This window comes from Acinonyx jubatus, chromosome C2 (genome assembly GCF_027475565.1).
Source record: "Acinonyx jubatus isolate Ajub_Pintada_27869175 chromosome C2, VMU_Ajub_asm_v1.0, whole genome shotgun sequence".
Classification (NCBI taxonomy): Eukaryota; Metazoa; Chordata; class Mammalia; order Carnivora; family Felidae; genus Acinonyx; species Acinonyx jubatus.
Genome location: NC_069384.1, coordinates 105901501 through 105927124, shown reverse-complemented (window position 1 = coordinate 105927124; position 25624 = coordinate 105901501). Strand labels below are relative to the sequence as shown.

The 25624-nt window shown below is 40.1% G+C and overlaps 1 protein-coding gene across 8 annotated transcripts in view; it reads right to left on the bottom strand.

Annotated features, from left to right (window-relative positions):
• Positions 1–698: 698 nt before the first annotated feature.
• The window catches only part of VEPH1 (ventricular zone expressed PH domain containing 1), a 252221-nt gene continuing 227295 nt past the window's right edge, over positions 699–25624 (bottom strand). For 5 of the 8 annotated variants that reach the window (XM_027061541.2, XM_053221272.1, XM_053221273.1 and 2 more), the window contains 2 exons: positions 12466–12602; positions 2755–8004 (listed from right to left, as the gene is read on the bottom strand). In XM_027061541.2, the coding sequence (XP_026917342.1) occupies positions 7768–8004; positions 12466–12602 (374 nt within the window). In that variant the 3' untranslated portion in view covers positions 2755–7767. The other 3 variants (XM_027061542.2, XM_027061543.2, XM_053221274.1) reach the window with 3 other exon arrangements.

The window sequence follows — 25624 nt, the reverse complement described above, 5'->3', positions numbered from 1 at the left end:
GTGTGGGATAGCATTAGATATCTGTCTGAATTGTTTGAGTGAGTCCTGATTAAAATGTTCTCAAATCAGCACTTAAATCACACATACCCTAAGTATTATATTTAATGGTTAATTTTTTTTAAAAAATAGACATTTCCAAACTGTGGTTTTGGTTAAATTAAAAAGATGAGCTCCATTCTGATTTTTGTGTTTATGGGCTAGTTTGGCAAACAGGACCGTTGTTTTTCTCTTTTAAGAGACAGGGCATTTAGACCATTTCCTCCATATTACAATAGTTTAGAATTAAGAGGGAACAGAATACTCCCAGAGGAAATCTGGTGTGTAGAAGTGAATCTCTGTGCAGAAAACAGTGAAACACACTGATTACATGAAACACTTCTGATTACACAAAATCCCAGCCTAGATAGACAAACACAGAGAGAGAAACCTAAGATAATGAAGTAATAACATTGACTTCTATAATGCCTGGTGAAAACCATTGTTTTGTTGTCATTAAGCCCATATAAAAGAATATGTGTTTGTTTTTGTGTATAAGTGTGTTGTACCTTGGGCATTACTGATATGAGTGGACTGGTAGTCAAAAAATAAAATAAGGCAAAAAAAGAATTCAAAAGGGAAAAATTAGAATTCACTCTTACTGCCCTCCACCCATAGTTTCCAGTGGAGTACTGTTATTCCAATGAACAAATGAGTCTATCACTTGTTTGAGTACTTTATATCTTTACATTATTTGACTTCTTTTAACTCTTCTCAGTTCTCAGTACCAAAGTGAATCTTAATCATTTCATTGATCGCAAGACAGAGGAAATGCATTTTCTTTCTATTGGATTCAAAATTTGAAAAGGTTTACCCATAAAGGCATAAGGAACTGTGTAAACACAATGTGTCTGATTATATTCTTACAGAAAAATGCATAATAAGGTTTCAGAATTTCCAGCTCCCCCTCCCCATACCATCAGAAAGTTTTTCTTTGAAGTAGACAAGTTCAATATGTACTGGGTTGGGGGTATAGAATGAGAAGAATGTCAATATGGAACGTGCCCTGCAAGGCTGGGGTCTCGTGGCAGGACCAGACTCTGTAAGGCCTTTGGGGGAGCTGGTTGCCTGTTTTGCCAAGTCCACAGCTAGAGGGCCTTACATGATCTGGTATATAGGACATTGACCAGAGCTCTCCTCACCTGGGCAAGTGCCTAAGAAAAGCCGGCCCTGGGAATTAGTGTCTTCCTTTAAAGGTCCTAAAGCCCTCATCAGTTCCACCTGCTCTGCCTTGTGCCTCCCTCTGCTCTTCTCTAGTTCCCCAGCTTACAACTTCATCAGATGCTTTTCCTCCCTCCTTTTGTCTCTGGTATCATTGACCTTGAGGGCCTCTTCTGGAAATGCTCCTCCTCTTGGTCTGGAATTCCTCCTTACACACCATCCTAATTTCACCTCCATGCTCTCCAATTTGTGACAGTGAATAAAAGAAATATCAGTGCCCCATACCCTCACTCCTGCCACCTTGGCCCATTCCCTATTAGCTTCCCTGCCATAAGAAGAACATGGATAAAGGAGAACACAGGAGGGTAGGCACCAGGAACATGGCTTGTGTAACCATCTTTATTTCCATCAAAAGAGATAGTGTGATGGTTAACTTTATGTGTCGACCTGACTGGCCTAAGGGATGCCCAGAGAGCTGGAAAAACATTATTTCTGGGTGTGTCTCTGAGGGTATTTCTGGAAGAGATTAGCATTTGATTCACTAGACTGAGTAAAGAGATCCAGCCTCACCTGATTTGGGTGGGCATCACTGGGGGCCTGAATGGAACAAGATGGCAAAGGAAGGGAGGATTCTTTCTCTCTTCTTGAGCTGGGATGTACATCTTCCTCTGCTCTTGGACATCATAACTCCTGGTTCTTGGGCCTCCAGACTCCAGGACCAAAACCAGTGGCTCCCTGGTTCCCAGGACTTTTGACTTGGACAGAATGGCACCACTGTCTTTCCTGGGTCTCCAGCTTGCAGATGGCAGATTGTGGACTTCTTGCCCTCTGTAACCATGTGAGGCAATTCCTATAATAAATCCCCTCTTATAGATCATTCTCTATATATCCTATTTGTTCTATTTTCTCTGGAGATCTCCAGTAATACAGAAGGTAAATATTCACAGAAATGGCTGATCTCATACCTTTGCGAATGGATGTATTGGGCAAATTATAACCATTTTTAAATACAAAAAATACCTTTGTAATATGCTTTACTGTTCACAAAAAAACTTTTAAATACAGTTTTGATAACTGTGAAACAAATGCATGTAGAACTCTTAAATTAATACTTTTGCTCATTTATTTAGATTTTTTTCTCCCATATTTTAAGTTCTGAAATTCGGATGTGCCTGATAATCAGTGTGTTTTGCAGTTGTAATCCACCAGGAATGACTATGACTGGGTGTCACTCAAACTTGGTCCCAGTTCTCTGTGTTGTTACTTCAATTGAGTTACGTGCATGGTCGACACTACACATGTTAATTGCTATTTAGCATTTCTTGAAAATAATAAGATCATTTGATTTTGAGACAAAAAGTTATCATGTACATAGAGAGGCAAAGAAATAGAAGGGTGGGATGAAATATGGCATCAGGGAACCGAAGAGCCATCACTGGAGAAATGACTACAGGTCCACGAGACTTGCAAAGCAGCCACTAAATGTTTTATCCAATAAAGGAAGAGATCAACATGTAGGTGAGGCTGGGTTTCATTTTGTTGCTGAAATAGATACAAAAGGATTACCTGTCACACATCACTCGAGGTACCTGAAGTCAGAAGAAACTACTAAATCTCTCAGAATAGATAAAAGACATTTGGAAGTAAAACAGCACTGATTATATTGTTATTAAGACATAGCATCACAATTTCATTTGTAGGATTTTTTTCCTCCCTTAGTGGTGTGTAAAAAATGGAGTGCCATCAAGTACCCATGGTTTTCTGCTGGATGCTATTACTTGACATTTAAGCTTCATAGCAGTTCTGTTCCATAGACATTATGGTTCCCAACCAAGAGATGAGAGATGAGTAATTTGCTCAGGCTGGTAATTTAGTTTTGGTAGAGCTAGGACTTGAATCCTCATGTGTCTGTGCTCACAGCCTGTGCCACTTTCTCTAGACTTCACTGCCTTTGTAGAAATCTCCCTGGTTTTCCAACCCCTCTGTCCTTCAGAAGCACCTTTGGGGAAGAGTTGCTCCAGTAGGCCTATAAACTGGAGCTATTCTGGAACAAGATGACATTTTGAGTTTTTCATCTCAAAACTTAGATTTTGGGGACTAGAAATCCTGGCTAGAGCATTTATGGTATTCACTTCTCTGCAATGCACCATGAATTCCACCTATATATTCCCTTACCTCATCTTGCAACCGTTTCCTAAAAGTAATTAAAAAAATTTTTTTTAATGTTTATTTATTTTTGAGACAGAGAGAGACAGAGCATGAATGGGGGAGGGTCAGAGAGAGAGGGAGACACAGAATCTGAAGCAGGCCCCAGGCTCTGAGCTATCAGCACAGAACTGGACGCAGGGCTCTAACTCACAGACCGTGAGATCATGACCTGAGCCGAAGTCAGAAGCTTAACTGACTGAGCCACACAGGCGCCCCCCTAAAAGTAATTTTTAAATGTAAATTTACTTTTAAATTGAGAGATAAATTTCCCAAGGGTAATTTTTCAACCCAGTAATCTTTTATTTATGCCTGAGAATAAAGTTACAATAATAGGCCCAAAAGTGCCTACAGAAAGTAGGTGAATTGGAGATCACCGAATAAATGTCTCTCAACCTCACCAACAAAGGATCTTCCAGAAAAGTCATGTTAGCAAAATATGGAACATTTATTTTCGCCAAACTCCAGGTTCTCAAGAAATAACCAGATGAGGGTCTCACCCATAAACGTTTGTTTCCACAGCTATCTGAGAGGGAAAAAGAATCGAAATAGAATGAAAATGAAAACCACTTGCATTTCTAACCATGATTATAATTGTATTCATCCCAACATTTTTAAAGGTTTAAACATGTTTAGAAGAGTGGTTTCTTCTTAGCTCAGGATCAGGAGCTACAGCCCTCTTGGGAAAGGGCACTCTGTGGTGAGCTAGCTGGCAATGGCAGTGGAAGTGCCAGAAATATCAGTGGGAAGCTGATGATTCTGAAATTGCAGTGTGATTCTAAACCTGGGAGAATTTGTTTGCATTTGGAATGACTACAGCACCATGGAATGAAACCAGAAAGATCATTATTCATACTTCATACATTTATTTCTCTTTAGATTTGATCCAAAGGCTCTGAGAATTGTATTCTAAACTAGAGGCATCCAGTTAATGAAATCACAAGGACTGTAACAAGTAACAAAAATAGTTCATTTCTCTCAACTTGAGCTGGTGGGTCCATTCTCTTCTTTCTTAGGATAAGCATTCAGTGAAAACAGAATCAGTACATAAACAGGTTGAGTTTTACCGTAATCTCTCTGCTACAAAAGGTTTGAACACATTGTTGGCCTTTAAATTAATAACTAGTGTGGTGTCACTTAATATTCCATTTGTCTGTTACCAGCTTTTTTCTAATTAATTAAACAGCTTGGTTACTCAACTGACTCTTAAGAATGGCTGGTAGATTTCAACATAATATTTAGAGACTCATTTACAACTGTATGTCTGCTCACCTTTTCCTGCCTGACTTCATAGGAGATGTCTCTCTAGTCTAAGATCAATCATGTATCTATACTCTAAATATATACATTAAAATTAAATTTACCATTTGCCTCACCTCTTAAACTGTTGCTTCTGAATTTTCTATCTCAGTAAATGCTACCACCATGCATCAAATTTCTCAAGAAAGCACCTAGGGGTCATGAGAGACTCCTTCCCATTCCTATACCCCGGCTCCATCCAGACCACCAGTATCCAATCCATTTTACTAATTCACTATTTTTCTTGCATTTCCATTCCCCTCTGTCTCCTCTGCCACTACACCTCACCACTTCTAAGAATGTCCCAAATGATTTCCCTGCTACAACTTTTTATATCTCTACAATCCATTCTGTAATACCACTATCAAAATTATTTCTCTAAATGCAAATCTTAAAACCTTTTTAAGAAAGGTTCAAGATCCTTAGTATGGAACCAAGCTCTTTATGCTGTGGCCTTATAGGTCTCTCCAGCATCATTATGTACCATTCCTCAACAGCACAACAGCAACCCCCCTGCCCCCCACCCATGTTCCCATCCTAATAAGGACTTGCGGTTTTGCAAATGGACCATGTTCCCTTTCCCTCCTGTGCTTTTGCAGTGTGGTTCCCTCTACTGACCATTGTTTCCTTGTCCGCCCTCGACACTCTTAGCTCTTTAGGACAAGTTCATTCTCTAACAGCTCTGGGAAACAGTGAGGGAGCCCATGCTTTGGCTTTGAGTTCAGAGTCAATTACAGTGGTGCCTTCTCCTGTATTTCCACGGGACCCTGTGCAAACTTCCATCAAGGCACTTGAGCATTTCAATTTTTGTTCTACGTGATTATCTCTTCTACTACGCTACAAAATCCTTGAGGGGAAGAGCTGGGTCTTTTATTTTTCTATCTCCAGGCCAAGCATGGTACCTGTTGCTTGCTAACTGTTCCATAAATTGCTATGGCATGAATTTTAATCCTTTTCCCACCACTTTTGGAAACTTTGCTCAAGCAGAGTTGTTTTTCTTCTTTCTTTTTGCATGTTAACAACCACGCCCCCCCCCCCCCCCCCAGTCTAATTCATCTTTGGAACAAACAACAAAACACTTTCTGTATCTTAGCCCCAATTTGTTGAAAATAGAGTCCAATTATTGCTTTAAACTCCTAATCTCCTTTTGATTCTTTAACCCACTGAAATTTGACTTTTATGTCATTACTCCAATGAAATTATTCCTACCAATAATGCCAATTGCTTCCTAATTGTAAAGCTCATTCTTTATCTTAAGTGATTACTCTTCAGGATTTTACATTGTTAACCTTTCCCATTTCCTGAAAGCCTTATTTATTTGGCATTTGTGACGTTGTTTCCCCTGGTCTGTAACATCTCTGAACACTAACCAGCCAATCCAGTGTTCCTTTGTTTAAAAGTTAGGTATCCCAAAGAAGCCCTTATTAGTTCTTTTGTCTTATTCTTCCTGAGTAATTTCAGCAAATTCCACATCTTTGGTGACCATATATATATCCCATGAGGCAAAATCTTGACCCCCCAGAACTGTTTTCAATTTGTAATAACTTCTGTGACTCCCAATACCCTCAAACTTTACATGTTAAAATTCAATTGTTTCCTTTTTCAAACTTGGCCTCTTATGTATTTCCTGTCCTCATGAGTTATCAGTAGAGTCAAGGTAGAATTAAGGGAATTGACTACTTACATTTTTTTCTAGGTTTCTGTAGTCCTCTTATATGCATTCCAAGTTAGCTTTTGTATTAATTATCTATAGTTATGGAACAAATTTCCACACACTTGGTCACTTAAAACAGCATATATTTATTATCTCAAAGTTCTCCTGGGTCATATGTCCAAGCATGGCTTACCCAGGTCCTCTGCTCAGGGTTTTGCAAAGCTGCAGTCAAGGTGTTGGCTGGGGCTGGGATCTTCTTCCAAGCTCATTGGTTGTTGGCAAAATCCATTCCCTTAAAGTTGTAGAATTCATTGCAGTTTGCTTATTCAAAGCCAGTGGAAGAGAGAGTCTCTGACTTGTTCACTCTTTTTTAAAGGGTTCATGTGATTAGATCATGCACACTTTTGTGCATATCCTTTTGACTGACTCAAAGTCAGTTGATTAAGAAACTTCTTCACCTTTGCCACGTAATGTACCATAGTCATGGAAGAGACTATCCTATTCTTTTTGCCATATTCTATTAGTTAGAAGCAAGTTATAAGTCAAGGGGAAGGGTCAGGGTATAGACCATTGGGAATCATCCTATAATTCTGCCTGCCACAGCTTAATTTTTTTTTTTAATATGAGTGATGGAAAAAACCATAAAATGTAATTTGGAGATATTAAACAACTGAATATAAAGAAGAAAAGTATAGAACTGTAACATCTCAAAACTTGATGGAAATGGCACATACTTTGAAGATGGTGAAAATGGTTTTCTGTGCTTGTTGTAGCTTACACTTACTGCCTTGGGCAATAGATATATCTAAGTACCTAAACTTTAGATCATGTTATGTGAACCTAAACAGAATAATCAGATAAGTTGTTCGGAAAGACAGACATTTAATTACATAACTGTCTTCACTTGAGAACAATTTTACCATGTGTTAGCCTCATTTGCATTAGGAAAGAATAAACATAATTGTATGTCTATATTAAGTTATATGTTTGACTTTTCCTCATAGGGCTTTACTTTTCTTCTAACACTTTGACAGACTATAGTTTTCATCAGAGGTGCTTAATCTTTCCTTGGGATAAGTATTTCAAGTACCTTGTGAAGTTGTATTCTTACAACTTACAATGGCATATCTACAGGGGTTCCTAGATCCCTGACTCTCCCCTTTCTTCCATGTATCATCTGTAGCTCCTTTTCCTGAATGCATCATACAGATGTTCTGGAGTTAATGCAGGTGCCATTAGAATACGAAATGTATAAAAATCCTGCCACTTTTGGGTTCTGCTTCTTAGGGAAAACTGTTCCATTCAGTAAAAACACAATGTGACTTGGCTAATTTATCTCTTTTTTCTTGACATTGGCAGTGATAATGCAATGCCCATTGTATACAATCAGTGTGAGGTTGGCTTGCAAATCCCTACAGATATGTGGTTACTTCTCTACTTTCCCTTTCTTTTGCTTGGGCAACAGCCACATTGATGCACTGGAGCCACTCTTCTGCATTCTTCTCATCCTTGGCCTTGAAAACATAGGTTTTATTGTCTGTGAAGATTTCAAAAGCCCGAGGGAGGGAGCGGTCCCTGCGTTTCCTGGCCACAACTTTCACACTCTGTACTTTGCTGAGTTCTATTGGGGAGTCATCAGGATCATCTTTCTGAAATGCATATGGGAAGGAAAGAACATGAGCTGGTTCCCACAGTATGAAAATATCTTTGGCAACTGGAGAATTTTCCAAGAGGATTAGAAGCCTTTCACTGCATATAGTTGTTATATGCTTTGTTACTTTGAATGCTAAGGCCTCACAGAGTCATTAGACCAATGGAAGGAGTGAGCAATTGACCCTTCGTTACAGTATATTAAGTTGGGACAAGATGGCTAATTTGTAAGAAATTATTATACAGTGAGTTTTGGGAAATGTTTAATTCATATTTCTTAGATTTTATGTCATTTTTATTGATACCAACACTGTATCAATAGGGCAAAATGCAACAGTACAATAGAGTACTATTAAGTCAGCATTTGAGATACTTGGGGAAGCATGAAATTGAATTTTCCTGCGTGTTACCTCTGAGAAAGCGGTATTAATTGAAGAAACAGAGTTCTAATGTTTATGTAGATCAAACTGTTTTTGAAACACACTGGAGCTCTGGAAGCATGATTTGTCTATGAACATTAAACTGAAAGAATACTTAATGATTTACATTTTTCTTGAATCAAAGCAGGGGCTTAAAGATCACTGCAACACGAGGGTCATCACAACAGGCTAGTATGAATGGTTTCAAGAGATCAAATACTTCTTTACAGCAATTTCTTCAACATCCCTGAACTCATCTGTCTCCTAGAGCATGCGTCTCTTCTTGAGGATCTTGCCAATTCTCCTTTGCCACCTCCCCTAGGCAGTCACCCTTTTTTCATTCTTCAATGGAAAGGCACCCTTCTCACTCATCCCAAACTTACCATGGTGTATTGTCCAACTTGGAAAATCTCAGAAGAATCAAACAAATAAGAAAAGCAACTCAAAATATTGATCTCAGGGAAGTGTCCTTCAACCAAAGCAACATAATCACTCTCCAGCTATTTCATTAAGAGATGCATTTCCAATAGCATTTCACTCTTTAATGTTTAGTAACTATTTACTACATTTTGTATTACACTTTTGACTTTGCATAAGTGATATAATTTAAAAAATATTTTAAAAATCTTAGCATTGAGAGACTGGTAGTAATAAAAAATTAAAATAATTAAATTTCAATTTATACGTGTAGTTTTATTGTAGTGAAAAATGATTGGGTGATCAGGATAAATGCTGTGGGAGTAGAAAAAATATTATTTCAAAGAAAATGATATCATTTTGATTAAAGATGAACTAATTCATGTATTTTTTTAATGGACGGTGTTAGGTATCAAACTGCTATGGTATCTTAGCCCAGTGGTCATATTGAAAGGAGAGGTGTGATCTTTTTATCTTAAAATGATAATGTTTAGGGGTGCCTGGGTGGCTCAGTCGGTTAAGTGTCCAACTCATGACGGCTCAGGTCATGATCTCATGGTTCATGAGTTCAAGACCTGGATCAGGCTCTGCACTGTCAGTGGGATTCTCTCTCTCTCCCTCTCTCTCTGTCCCTCCCCCACTCTCGCTCTCTGTCTCAAAATAAGTAAATAAGCCTAAAAAAGAAAATTATAATATTTATAATTCAACAGAAATTACAGTTTGTGTGACTTTTTAAACTTATGATTGACTAAAAAAAATGCTACAAGGTATTACACAGATTTTTCAAAATTCTTTTAGGGAATAGACAGACTAAAGTTTGAAGATACGTGTATTACATAATACTTTGTTAGTTTACTTTGGTTTCTAGTAAATATCTGACAGCAATAAGATTATATTTCTTTGAATTAGTCTGTAGTATAGAAATTGATACACGGAGGAATTGATCAAGAGAACAAAAAGTTACCACAGTTCTCTAAAGAGGGACAGCGAAAATTACCCAAGAGAAATGGGCAGGAAGTCAAAGGGCACCTTGCCTGGCTGGTTGGTAGAGATCAAGACCTTAAGAATGGAAAAGTAAAAAAAAAACACCATAGTCTTTCAATTCTTATTAAAAATGCACATTTTCCTCATTTACAAGAAAGGTCCTTTTTGATGGGGCAGAAGCTTCGGCTGGACTGGTGACCACTGCTAGGTTCCTGTGTCCCTGATGATGACAGGGAAGTTGCTGTGGTCTTTAGAGTACATTATATCACTTCCCAATATTTGAGCCACACGTTCTGTCAGATTTCTAAAATGTCAAGCCATTATTTCCCTCTAAAGATATCAAACAAGTTAGCCAACTATAAGATAGCTTATTCACTAAGCTTTATTAAAAAGCTCTGAATCAAGAACTATAAAGGTGGTTATTTGAGTTCAGGAAAGACGTTCTTATGCACTAACTCTGCTCCGTCTCAAGGGATCTAAGAAATCACTGCATCTTAACTTCTAATTCTGATTACTTTAATAAAAACAGGAAATTCAGATGGTCATTTTAAACACTTTCAAGTACTTCAATATGGAGCAGTGCTAACAAAAAATTTCTTTAAACCGCCAATAAATAACTGTCTAAGTTGAGCACACCATTTACTTCCCTTTCAAAAAGATCTTCAGCCACAGAAAGGTCCATCTGTACATTTTGCAATACACACAGATGAAGAAAGCAGCACGAGCTTAGCGTAGGTATCACCAATTTTTTTTTCATTCAGAAAGTTAACTTCAAGTTTTATTGATTAAAAAAGCATTTGATCAAAATTTGTTGTAATTCAGATATACCATACTATATAGCTATTGAGTAAAAAGTTCAAATAAATTTTATAATGAGCATTCTAAAGACACAGTGCCTATGTTCTCATTGACTCATAATTTTAAATAATTTAAAATCTTTCATTAATTAATTCAGAAACAGTTTGGTTTGCCACTGGCTCTGTATTTTAAGTGTTCATGGGAAGCAGGACGGTGCATTCATTTAACAACGTGCTTTGATGTCACACGGCCTGTGTCTGACTCCAGTTTTATCCCTTTCTGCCTTACTGGCTCTATCCTTGGTCAAGCCAGTCAGAGTCTCTGTCTCTCTGTCTCTTTCTATCTCTGTCTCTGTCTCTCTCACAAGGGGAAGGGAGTGAGGCAGGGTCTGATGTTACATGATGTTAAGGAACCATATGGTAGAACAAATTTGAGATACACTAAACAAAATTAAGTGGGCCCTTTCCTGCAAGACTTGTCAGAGCTTTTAGCTCCTTTGTATTTCCCAGATGTCTTTGACCAGGACCAAAGACAACTCCTGGTAATAATTGACAGATCCTGGGTCCCAAAGGCCATGAGTGGAGCACAATGGGTACAGAGGTGTGAGCAGGGTGTTGTATGTGTGTTCTCGGGGCATCTTTGCACAGGAGTGGATGGCCATGTGGGCATATGAACATGTTTTCTCCATCACTCTGATTCTGGGGCTCAAATAATACCTGTAAAAGTGGGACTGGACAAGAATCCAAAGGCCAGCGTCTTGCCCTTCCTGGCTTGTCTGGTAGCTAGATAAGACTGAAAGTGCCTCCACTGCCTGCTCAAGTCAGATTCCACAAGGCTATCTTGGCATTGAAATTAACCTGGTGCCTGCCCCTCCCAGGAAAGACACAGGCAAGTAAGGGTTCTCAGTTGTGGAAGCCGCTGGGTTGGCCCAGCCCAAAGGAACATGCTTCTACCCTCTGGCAGGGAGGGAAGGAGGGAGGACAAGGCACCCCAGATGCAGCATCCATAACATGGCAGTAACAATAGTTCTGACTTCAAAGGACTGTTCTGAGGATTCTTGAAGGCAATCCAGCATGGCATGTGATAAGCTATTATTACTAAATTCAAAATATCCAAGAAGTAGGTCAAGCTTTCTTTCTTCCTGATCCTGAATGAGTAGAATTTAACGATAAATAAAACAGATTTGAAAAGAAGAGGATAACTTTGCATTGTCTATTGGAATAGAATGCTACTTCAGAAGTTTCCCACTAGAAATTCAGAATACAGATATTTACTGAGCCTCCTAGTTTCAGGTTGAAAGTTGTATTACGTGAATATTTATTAATTCTTTTAGAGTCATATTCTATTCATTAACTGAACACTAAATACCTAAAATATGAACTTAGCTGACTACAAAAAGGACTTAAATAACTCAGCCTTTGTTTCTTTCTCCTAGCCTACTGTCCCCCTTCCTTGGGTCCCTGCCTCCAAATATAACCTTTAGTATAAATGAAATCAAGGTCCATATCATAAGACATTAATTTATGTAGCTGATCTATGAGGAAACAAAAGGCACACTGTTCAAGTCAAGCTCACTGTGTAGTTCTTCCGCAGTTCATCTTTCTAAAACTTAAGTCAACAAAAAAGATCTACCATAATAAATTGAAGAGAGACAGTGAACCAACTAGTGTAGGGCTGAACAGAATAGACAGTCCAAGGGGCATATGCAGTAAAATGATGCTGTAAAATTATAAATGGAAAAGGAAAAATTATTGGTGTTTTAACTCAAGACAAAATGCCTAGCTGCTTGGTGGAGAACAGGACCTTAAAAATGCAAGTGTAAAAGACAAGAGGGTAACTTACAGACTTTCCTTTTTGAAACAGAAGTTGATTTCCGGCCAGCGTAAAATAACGAGTTTTCCACCTTTTGATGAACTTCCATCTGACTTGCTTCTCTTTAAGTTTTCCTTCTATGAGAGGCTGGCCATCTTGGTTTACAACTGTTGAAGGTAAGAAAATGATCAAGCCTTTTATTTTCCATGATTTATTTGGCAAGTGATCAAAAGTCAGAATTGTACAATGAACCTGAACCCAGTAAGCATATTTGGAGAGTGTGCTAATAAATTATGAATTTGGTTAACCTTTCCCCCTTTGTCCCTAAAGGAATGCACAATTTAGATATGATAATGAGAAAGTGTTGAAAGACCTCACTGAGATTTTCAAAAGGAATATAGTTCACTAAAAGAGCATCTGGTTAGCAGTGGTTAGGGGGGATCCAGATATCCAGACATCCAGCCCGCTGTGCTTAACTCTTTTGTTTCATGATATTCTGTTCACATGAACTGCTTAGAAATGCAACTTATAAACCAAGTATATTTAGTTATTTAACAGCAAAAGTCAAAGCAGTGCCCTCAAAGATGTTAGGTGAAGACATAACATTGCAAAGGCAAGCCCAACTCTTTTGAACATGATATTTCCACTCTCTGGCACACACACACTCCCTTTTCCACTCTGCATGTACCAATTGAACAACTAATTATTTCACGTATCAGCTCAAATGTCACTTCTTTTGGGAGACCTTCCCCAAACTTAGACCAGAGTGCATTCATCTGCCATATGTTCTGTAGCATCTGGCATGTTTCTTTCACATCAAGCATTACTGGTAGATAGTTATGGTGTTTATCTGATTCATGTCTGTCTTTCCCATTAAACTGAAAGCTCTGTGAGGGTAAGATCTTTGCTTTGTTCACTCATGTATCACCAGGCATCTAATACAGTGCCTGGCAGATATAGGGAATTTACTAATATTTGTTGAACGGAAAGGTTTATTTTATAGTGAAGTAGAATGCATATGATTGCACATCATCATAGAGTTAGATTTGTTACAATATCAGAAGTTATAATTTTCAACTAAAGAATTCCATTTCTTTTGCCAACTACATAAGATTCACTCTCCAAATTCATACGAAAGCATCTGATTTCTGGGGACTATGACAATACTTACTTATATATATATTATGTTCAATTTTCATAGCACTTTGAAAGTAATGAAATGTGTTCCTTCATTTGGAAATTTAGACAGTGCCTGTTTGACCATGCAAATAAAACTGAGCCTTCCTATCCTACCATTTCTGTTTTCTAGTAAAAGTCAAGTAACTACCTTAGATAAGGAGGATTTGTCCACCTTGACAGCATTTTCAGGATAAGAATGATGAAATATATGAAATACATAGTTTCCATAAACAAAATTCTACTAAGGCTAGTTTGGCCATGTTTCCTTCCTGTCTGATGATTCTTCAATTGGATGTTCCATTGTCAACCCCAAATTAAAAACTGAAAACATTATCAAATATATTGTTAGATAGTGACAGGGCTATGATGAAAATGAAGCAGGATTGGTGCACATGCACATATGTTGTTAAGAAAGAGCTTGGACATTCAAAGGGACCTTTATTCTGAGACGTCAGTGTTGAGAAGTGTCTCCCATCTCTAGAGCAACTTCATGGTGGCTAGTAATGTGCACAGCAGAGCATAGGGAAAGCAGGAACTCAAGCAGTATTGACAACAGATACAAGAAAATGATATCAGTGTTCTGTTTTGCTTTGCTAGAGATCATTTGATTTAGAGTATTCTTAAAGACAATAATGACCTCTGCATATTTAAATTTTCCACAAACAGTGTTTGCTTCCTTTGTGCAACCTCCACACTCTGCAGTTACTGCAAATGCTCTGTCTTCACTGTTCTGTACGTCCTAGAGAGTCAGAAGAGCCTCCCAGTGTGGGCCTGGACCAAAGATTCAGTGTTTACTCACAGCATGCTGCTGAGTCATGAAGGGGGCAGCAGCCTGTCTGACAGAAGGAACAGAAGGTCCAAGGGGAGATCCAAGAAGAAGAAAACAAACTCTAACAAACAATGAAAAACCCAGGCCAGAATTTACATTAAAATCTTTCCTAAATTAAAACATCCATTTCCTATGCTTTCACAGTAGAGAAAAATTGCTAACCTAATTATAATGTTCAAGGATTTTTGCATAAGAATTCAGAAGAGTTAGATTGGAGTCCTTTCAAATGCAGTTTTCTGATCAGCTCGATCCCACCTACTTTAAAAAAATGTTGAGATCACAATTCAAAATTAAGAAACTTATGTGAGGACATGAGGTAAGTAGCACTACTTTCTCCTCCATCTCCTGCTTTTATTGAAGACTTTACCTCATAGTTTGTAATCACATTTCTTTCTTACTATGGTTTTAATGGCAAGATGACTTAATGTAACGCCTTCATAAGAGTACATTTTTCTAGTCTCCGTCTTCCATGTTTACTCAAAGAAGCATTTGAAATCATCATGATATTTGACCTGATTTGAAATCATGGTTGATTTAGGTAATATTCAAGCACATGAATCCTTCTGGATCTGACCTAGGGGATTAACTTCAAGTATTTCTCTTCAAGGCAGATTCAAATGTTGCACTTGAAGATTATGTGACAAAAGTTTGCAAGAAGCACTTGGCAAACAGCTGAAGGAATTGTTTGAGACATGGAGCGGGTAGCATATCATACCCACAGACCTACATAATGACCATATGACAATAACGATCATGAAAGACTCAAGACAAAATGAAAGGCTTACTTGGGCACAAAAGGATAGAGGACTATCAAGAAGTGCTACTAAGCAGAGACTTTTCATTGTAGCCCAGCCAAAACTACCTCAGGGAAAAAGTCCATGGAAAGGGTTGTAGGAAGGAAATGTCAGCAGAACTTTAAACAAGCTTCATGTTAGGGCCCAAATTTATGCATCAAAGTCAGCTTCAGATAATTTCATAAAATCCAGGCTATTTGTAGCTGTAGGATTAAGTTAATAATAGTTTCAAAAGGCAAAAAAAAAAAAAAAAAAGAAAAGACTTAAAATTTTTTGCAGCTACTATCCCACATCTTAATTTTTGTTTTTGCAAGTATGTCTGGCATATGCACCAGAGGTCGTGTGTCATTTTACTAGGTCTATTGCCCATATCATGTCCTTGTAAGCAATAATTCTCATGATAACACTGTCTCTTCGTGATCAAATCAGGGAATGAACTCTTTCAAAGGGTGTTTATATTCGATTTGAAAAATAACATGTGGAATATGACTATGAGAGAACAATCATGTATTTGAAACTCTCTTGTTTGCATGGAACACACACAGGATCATCTTCTTTCTTGCCAATTAATGCATTATTTCATTTAAAGCACCACAATGTGGCTAAGACATTATCTACCAACCTGGATTTTTTCTTTTTTTTTAAATTTTTTTAACGTTTATTTATTATTGAGAGACAGAGAGACACAGAGCATGAGCAAGGGAGGGGTAGAGAGAGGGGGAGACAGAATCTGAAGTAGGTTCCAGCCTCTGAGCTGTCAGCACAGAGCCCGACACGGGGCGCGAACTCCCAAACTGTGAGATCATGAACCGAGCCAAAGTCAGTTGCCTAACAAACTGAGCCACCCAGGCACCCCGGATTTGTTCTTTTTTTTAAATGTCAGTGGCTGAATAGCTATGGAATATTAAACTGATTTCTCTTGTGCAACTGGAACCCAAACTGTTATTGTGTTTATCAACTCAAAAGTCTTTCTGAGGGTCAATATAAATGTTTATACATTAACTGTATTTCTTTTGTGCACCAAGAGTTGAAGATATTTATGTTGATAAAAAATGAATTTTGAAGATGCTAATCTTACTCAGCATGAAGTGGATGATTAAGAGTGAAGTAATGCCAGACAGATACCTTAAAGCTGAGAAGCCCTACAGCAGAAAGAGTAATGCAATAAAGAATACCACTATGTTTATCTATCAGCTATCCAGCCATTGCATACATACTTTTGTTCACAGATAAGTTGTAAAGTACTGTGTTTGGATCTGATGGAGTTACAAAGCTCAGCTCAGAGAGAGCTTGAATTTATCATCTTGTAGGTGGAGGTAAAGCATTTTACAAATTATACAGTGCCACTGGAGAGGTAAAAATCAAGCACTACAATACTCAAAGTCAGGAAATTCTACTTGTGGCTGGGAGGAGGTGACCAGGCAGCTGGGTCTTGGCTAAGGAAAGGAGAGAGGGTATTCTAGGAAGAGGGCAGAAAAGGACTGAGGTACAAGAAGGGTGTGTAAGGGAAAGCACATGAAAAGAAAAGAACCTAAAAATCTGGAAAGATCCATGAACACACGAGCAAATTCATAAAACTGTTGCTTTGGAAGAAAGCCCTATGTGGAAGGCTGAGGGTGTGAAGGCAATTCAAGATTTTCTAGGTGTAAGATCCAGGAAAGAGATTGGGTATCAAACTGTCATGGTGAGGTCATATTGGACTTTAATTGAAGGTCCTTTTGAATATTTGTTAGAAAGGACTTTGCTTTTCTTAAGAACTAAGCAGGGGCCTAGAGCCTGTGTGGGTCCAGCCAGCATAGGCATGAGGCCTCCTGGGCCCCAGATGGGATCAGTTATATGTCAAGAAGAGTCTCAGCAGGAAATAGAGGACACCTCAAGCTGGGTAATTGAAGGACTTAATAAAGGGGGTATTTACACAGATGTGGGCAAGGTGTAGGAAAAGCACCATAGTACTCTGGGGCCAGGAACCATGGGGAGGCATAACACCCTCTGCATGAAGAGGAAAGGGGAGAGAACAGTTAGGACTTGGAGAGAAACTTATATGGAGAACACTGTTTGTCATGAGCTGTGGCCTTGGGCACAGGACGGTCAGCCTGCAGCAACCAAGCAGAGGGGAATGTGGGAACAAATAACCCTACCTCACTCTGCTTCCTCCCTGTGATCATCTGCCTTTATCCCTAGTGGTCAACTGTAACTGAAAGTCAGAGGTAGTGGAGACTGGAACACACTGGAGGGGTACCTCCTAACTGGGGCAGAGGAAGCAGGAAAGCTTCGTCTGGAATAAATGTGTCTGAGCTGAATTCTGAAGAACAAATAACAATAAGGAAAGTAAAGGAAGAAAAGATATCCTGAAAAAAACAAAAAGGCAAAGCTATATGCAAAAGGGCAAGGCTTAGATAGGAGTCATGCAATGCATACTAGAAACTAATTCATTCTATGTGATGGAAGCCTGGTGGGACTTTGAGGGCAGGAGATGAGGTGTGAGAGCCAGGGAAAGATTAAGCCTAAAGATCTTTGGACATTGTGCAAAATGGAATCTGATGCTTTGTGATAGAATATAATGAAAAATAATAATTTCTGTAGTCATACAATCCCTTTTATCTCAAGTGCACTAGAGGTCAGTGTTTCAAGGTCTCCATCTTGTTTTAAGGTTTGTTGCCATTCTGAATATGTCATTAGCCATTTATAATTTATTTAAACATAGCGTGTTGAATGTCATGTTTACTCACCACTGTAATAGATCATACAGAGCTATACCAAAAAGTTTCTCTGATATAGGCCTATAGTTTATGGTGTAAGGACAGTGATTTTGGAGCCAGACCTCAGCCGAAGTTCAGAATCTGCTACTTAACAACTGACTGGTCTTGTGCAAGCTACTTCACTGAACTTCAGCTTCATCCTCTAGAGTTGTAATGCTTAGCCACAGGGCCACCACAAATGGCTGTGCAGGTTGTTCACTGCACAAGAGCACTCAGCCAAGGTGGTGAGAAGGGTCTCAATTTCAGCTTGTATTTTGCTGTTCACCATCCATTCCCAAGTGGATTTCATCTATCATAAATAAAGGCACACAAAAGTGTCTTTAAGGTTAACCTTAACCAAATGTCTGGTACATGGTAAGGGATAAATAAATAGTAGCTACTATCATCATGATCACGATATCATCATCAATATAAAATGATCATCACCATCCTTTTATTGTGATGATGAACAGATGGTTTTTTATAAATACCATATCCTAATGGCTCCAGGATAAAATCTGCCTCCCTCCCTCAAATCAAGAATGAAGTAAAATCCACATGAAGGCATTAGGAATAACAAGAGAATTCAGAGTGAGACAGGGAACACTTTTAAGGTTCAAGGACTTTAGGCTTTGAACTTAAGATGTGACAGACAATTCAAAGAGTCCCAAAAGGGAGGTAAACTCTTCTGTTTTTGTATAACTAGTTCATTTATTCACCAAGACTGCCATTTTGAAGCCAATCCAGTAGGGATTGGGCTGCATTGGGAGTGTTTTCTACATCATCTGTGGTTGCTCCCTTTTCTTCCAGACTTCCTGCTTGTTCTTAGGACAGTAGTTGGTAACCCCCATATAACTACTATTCACATTGCAAAGTGACTGCCATTCAGACTCAGAAATCCATTATATTGTATGCTTTTTGGCTTATGTAACTTTTGCTTGAAAACATTGGATGTGCAGGAATAACCCATAACTGAGATTGCCATGAATTTAATTTGTGATATTTGAATTCTTAATCATTCTTTCCTGATTGTTAAATACCTTTAAAAGAAGGCATCTTCTGGAAGAAAAAAATATATACATCTCAAATACTTAGCTTTTAAATAAGAACTAAGAAAAAGTATCTTTTTAAAAACTTGCCCTTGAAATTACTGCTTCTGGGAATTACAACTCCTACACAGTCTGTGGGGTATTTCTTTGTATGCACGGAGAGTCTCAGATTTACTTGAATTCCCTTCCGTGGTTTTACTGATTTGTGTGTGTGTGTGTGTGTGTGTGTGTGTGTGTGTGTGTGTCTGTGTTAGTTCTAATAAAGCCAACTATAATTATAGAGGAAATGCTTAAATAGGGGTAGAAGCACTAAAATGAGGAGGGCATAGGAGCCACATTTAGTAAACTGAGCATCTGTGGTTTTTGAAATCACTAAGGATTGTAACAAATGGTATGTTTCTAGTGAATATCCTGCCAGGGTTTTAGAGTGCCATATTTACTTATCAGTAGTGAATGAATGAGGAGGCATAATCCAGCATAGATTTTGAAACATCCTACAAGATGCTATGAAGTCCAGAATAGGACAAAAAAACTCAATTTGACAGCAGCTCTTTGATGACATTTTCACATGTAACTGAATGGCTTCCTTCCTTAATAATTTTATACCCATCAGAACATAGTACACTCTCTAGGCTTCTCTACCAATCACTGAAATATTGATCTAAAGAAGCCTCAGAACTATTATTTTATAAGCCTGTAGAACAATATTTTCCAGACTGTATTCTGAAGACCACCTTCAGAATTATTCGCTGGCTTGTTAAAATGCACATCCCAAGGTACCACCCAAAGCTACTGAATCATAATTTTGGGGTGGGGTGAGGGACCTTACATTTTTAACAAGATCCCCAGGTGATTCTCCTGTAGCTCAAGAACTTCTAGGAAATGATAGCAGCCTCATGGCAGATGACAGTAATAGGTCATAGAATACACAGAATTGTTAAACTGCAAAACCAATAATGAATAGAAAATTGTTATGAACTTTTCATGAAATTAAAGAATAGGATAGCAGTATAAGATAATACGCATATCCTTGGCTTAAATCAATAGAGTTACAGAAAAAAAAATGCTCAGAATCAATGTCTGTGGAATTTGGCTTATTTATTGTATCATCAGTGAAACAAAAATTCTAAAGCCACTTGATAAAAAGGTAATCTGTTCAGTAGTTGTGCGCAGTAACCACGATCACCTTTGTGCCTTTATGGGAAGCTATCAGTGAGGACTGGCCCAGACTTGCCTAGTAATGACTGCTAGAGACCAATGGGAAAAGATCAGAGATGGTGGAAATGAATGAAGATAATTGCTTAATTTCAGGATTGAGCTTTGAATAAGAAAGGGTTCCACACATGTTTCTTATGTTGGTCCCACACTGCTATTCTATTAATATGATCTCATGGATAGGTCTTTCTGGCAAATCTGGCCATAGGATTTTAGACAGTTGTAAATGTTGAGTACTTTCCCACACTGTGTACTGTAGAGCTGCTTTCCTTGCACAGGGAAAAAGAGATATGACATACTTGTCATCTGGTTTGGGTTGTGCAAGTTGAGCACATCCTAGCCATTGTCCTAGCTCCCTGTACATTCTTGGTATATTAGAACATCCTAAGGTGTTGTCTACAATGCTTTTGTAGAATGATTTAACACAAGTTCCATCTGTTATGGTTCAAACCTTTTGACAAAAAAAGAAGTTTTTAAAAAAAAATTTTTTTTTTTAATGTTTATTTATTTTTGAGACAGAGACAGAGCATGAACGGGGGAGGGTCAGAGAGAGAGGGAGACACAGAATCCAAAGCAGGCTCCAGGCTCTGAGCTGTCAGCACAGAGCCCGACGCGGGGCTCGAACTCATGGACCGCGAGATCCTGACCTGAGCCGAAGTCGGACGCTTAACCAACTGAGCCACCCAGGCGCCCCCCCAAAAAGAAGTTTTACAATGTTGGCATTGGAAGCTTTATCTATAACATGTATACCATCATGCTTATGCTCATGCTCATGACCAGACATATAACACGCACACAACACATCACTTTCTGTTAATTAGAAAGATTGCCCATATTGCTTTCGAAAAGACCTTATTTAAGAAGATACTGTTTATTCAATGAAAACATCTAATACGAAAATTACACTGGAAATGTTATCATATGAATACCTTTGTCTCTGAAAATGAATCACTGTGAATTCATTAATTTGTTTTCTGTCACCATTTGCCTGAGAAAAATTTTACCAAACATTTTCTGAGAAGATACAAACTTTGGATGTTCACTTATTTGGTAAATATTTATTGAGCATTGTGTGCTAGGGACCGAAATGGATGGGTACTATGCACTACCATTGCATGTGAGGCTATGAGAGGCATGTTATAGAGTTTGGTCTTTAAGCTAAGAGCTGTGGGCTGTTGTAAGGTTTCATGCAGTGGGGGAGGCACTGTCAGATTTGTGTTTTGAAGAGGTCATTCTGGCTGCAGTGTGGGAGGCTGATTGGCAGGGTCCAGAGTAGCTTAGTTAGGAGGCTATTTCCATTATTTTAAGTAAGAGGTTATGGTATCTTACTCTATGTGATGGAGAGAGGTAGACAGAGTGAGAGCCATTGAGAAGGTCAAATCCATGATGCTGGGTGTGGGACTGGGTGGAGGTAGGGAGAGGGCAGTGGGTCTCTGACTGGTGTGGCAGAATGACTGATGTTGTGTTTACTCATATAGAAAATGCCAAAAGAAAACCTAGACTTTTTTCAGGGGCAAGGGAGGGATAATCATGAGTTTAATTCTTTTTCTTTTTCTTTTTTTTTAAATATGAAATTTATTGTCAAATTGGTTTCCATACAACACCCAGTGCTCATCCCAACAGGTGCCCTCCTCAATACCCATCACCCACCCTCCCCTCCCTCCCATCCCCCATCCACCCTCAGTTTGTTCTCAGTTTTTAAGAGTCTGTTATGTTTTGGCTCCCTCCCTCTCTAACCTTTTTTTTTCCTTCCCCTCCCCCATGGTCATCAGTTAAGTTTCTCAGAAAAACAAATAATCCAGTGAAGAAATGGGCAGAAAACATGAATAGACACTTCTCATGAATTTAATTCAAATGAAATGAGCCTGAGGTGCCTTTGAAGCAGCCAAGTAGGCAGTGGGAAATGTAAATCCAGAGTTGGGAGGAGAGGCCTGCACTGCAGATACTCCTTTGGGAGTTGTCTCATAGAAGTGGCTGCTGAAGCTGCAGGCCCTGCGAAGACTGGCTGGGGAGAGACTGTACAGCAAGGAGGAGAGGGTTCTCAGCAATGAATAGCTGGATGGAGGAAGGTGGGCCCAGAAAGGGGGCTGGGAAGGGGTATCTGGAGAGTAGGAGGGAGACCAGAGTGCTGCATCACACGGTTACAGGGAGAAGATGTTGGAAGAAGGAGCAACTGGTCAGCAGAATTGAGTGCTGCGAAAAGGCAGTAACGCAAGGACAGTGGCGTACACAGTGCACGAGAGACTTGCCTAACTCCAATGTCCACAGAGACAATGGGTTTAGAAGCCAGAGTAGAGTCAGGTCAGATGGAGAAGGATGCAAAGAGAGGCAGAATGAACATTGACACCTCCCTTTGTTTAAAGAGGAGAGGCAAACCATAAGAGACTCTTAAATACAGAGAACAAAGGGAGTTTGATAGAGGGGAGGTAGATGGGGGGGATGGGCTAAATGGGTGATGGGCATAAAGGAGGGAACTTGTTGAGACAAGAACTGGGTGCTATATGTAAGTGACGAAATCACTAGTTTCTACTCCTGAAACCAAGACTACACTGTATTGCTTAATTAATAATTAATTTGAATTTAAATTATAAATAAATAGCCCAAAAAATGAAGTATTGTCTGTAAATTTCTTAAGATGGAGCTGGTTCGTAATAAATATTCAATAAATGGTGGCTGCTATTCTTATATTTTTTTAAAAAATTTTTTCAATGTTTATTTTTATTTATTTATTTATATTAATGTTTATTTATTCGGAGACTGAAAGGGCGGACCTACGCCGGCCGACTCCATCTTGTTCTGTGTCCTCCACCTTGACCACGCCTCCTCCCCTTGAGTAACCTCCCACTCACCCTTTCAAACTTCCCAATCAAAACACACCCGGCGATCTGTGTAACAGGACTCCGACCCTTCCCCAGCGAATGGGCTGAGGCCACAGCCATTACCTCACCAACTGCCCCTAGACCCCAATAAAACCTTTGTGCTTTTGAAACTCGCTCTCTCTCCCCGGTATCTCACCGCTGCGTCGGCGCAGGTAGGGTATTGAGCTCAAGCTAGCTCGAATAAAGGCTCTTTGCTTTTGCATCGGACTTGGCTCCCTGGTGGTCTTTGGGGATCACGAATTCTGGGCATAACATTTGGGGGCTTGGCCAGGGATCCCCAAGATCCCTGAGGGACCCCCGATCTGGAGAGCCTGACTGGCCATGGTTAGTGTCTGTCTGTTTGTTCTGTCTTTTCTGTGTGAGCTCATTTCTGGAATTCTGGTAGTGCCCAACGCGGTCTAAGTGGACGCACTGGAGGACACGGGCTGGGAGTTTCGGAAGATGTTCTGATCCTCCCTTTTGGAGGGATGTGGAATCCCCTCATCGGTTCTGGAGGGACGTGGAATCCCCTCAAAGGTCTGAGACGAGGCGGGTCACTCCTGCCGGTCGGCGTGAGGCCCTCGTCTAGCTTTCGGTTTAAGAGGGACGTGGAATCCTCTCATCAGTTTTGGAGGGACGTGGAATCCCCTCAAAGGTCTAAGCTAGCTTTCAGTTTTGCTTCCATGGAGTTGGAAGACTTTCTAGGGGCCCTCTGTTTGTCTTTGTGTTTCTCTGTTTTGTTCTGTGGACTTACTGGACGGACGTTACGGGACAGACTCAGACTACTCCTCTAAGTATTATGATTGATCACTTTAAGGATGTGAGGGGAAGAGCTAACAACCTCAGTGTGGAAGTCTGAAAAGGCCGGTGGCAGGTTTTTTGTTCTAGCGAGTGGCCAACTTTCAATGTCGGATGGCCACCAGAGGGGACCTTCGACCTCCCTACCATCCACTGAATCAGGAGTATCATCTCTCGGCCTAAGACGGGCCATCTTGATCAGCTCCCTTACATTATCACTTGGCAGGACCTTGTAGAAGACCCACCCTCTTGGCTTAAGCCCTTCCTAGCCCCACTCCCTCTGGAGCCAAAACCCATTCTTGCTTTGCAGGGGACAAAGAAGGAAAACAAGAAAAGTCTTACCCGGCCTTCAACACCCCTCTACCCTGTCCTACAGGGGGGGACTGAAGAAGAATTAATTTTTCCTCCCCTGTATAACCCCCCTAGGATGCCGGAAGAACACCATCCTCCCCCTCGGGGGGAGGAAGACGCTGTTCCGAGAGCGGGAGGCGGAAACACTCCAGTGGGAAGCCCTCCCTTTACCAGACAAAGGACTTGGAGGGAGCAATCCGCCTCTGCCGCCGACTCCACTATTCTGCCCCCGAGAGCCACCGGATCCCCAGACGCGGAGGGGAATCAGCCCCATCACTATTGGCCTTTTGCCACTAGTGACCTCTACAATTGGAAAGCTCAGAATCCTAAGTTTTCCAAGAAACCGGCAGGGCTTATTGATTTATTAGACTCTGTTCTTTTTACCCACCAGCCCACGTGGGATGATTGCCAGCAGCTTTTGCACGTCCTGTTCACGACTGAAGAAAGAGAAAGAATCCTCAATGGGGCCCAAAAACTAGTTCTGGGTACAGACGGGAATCCCACCACCAACCAGACTCATATAGATGCCTCCTTCCCCTTAACTTGGCTCCAGTGGGATTTCAACACGGCAGAAGGTAAGGAGAGGCTCCGGGTCTACTGCCAGACTCTAATGGGGGGGGGGTCTCCAAATGGCTGCTAGAAAGCCAACCAATTTGGCCAAGGTAGGAAATGTATAACAGGGAAAAGATGAATCTCTGGATGCCTTTTTAGAACGGATCATGGAGGCATTCCGTACCTATACCCCCATGGATCCAGAGGCTCTGGAAAGCAAGGCAGCTGTTATCATGGCCTTTGTAAACCAATCGGCCATAGACATTAGGAGAAAATTACAGAAAATAAATAGACTAGGAGAAAAAAGTCTGAAGGACTTATTGGTGGTAGCCAAAAAGGTATATAATAACTGGGAGCCTCCTGAGGACAAGCAGGCTCCCGCCATGGCAGCTGCCAGCAGTAAGCAGACTCGAGACCTGGCCAGAATACTACTAGTTACCACTGCTGACTTCCCCAAGGGACAAGACCGCCGTCTCCAGCAGCTGGCAGACGACGCAAGAAAAGGTAAAGGAACCACCAAGCGGGGGGGGAAGCAGAGGCTGCAGAAAGATCAGTGCGCATACTGCAAGGAGATAGGGCATTGGGCCCGAGATTGTCCGAAAAGGGCTGGCGGGAAGGGAAGGAAGACTGATCCAGTAAAAGTCCTAGAGCTAGATGAACTAAGCGATTAGGGGAGTCGGGGTTCGGACCCTCTCCCCGAACCCAGGGTAACTCTTAAAGTGGAGGGGACCCCTGTTGACTTCCTTGTCGACACCGGAGCACAACATTCGGTCCTCCGCACCCCACAAGGAAAACTAGCCAGCAAGAAGTCCTGGGTACAAGGCAC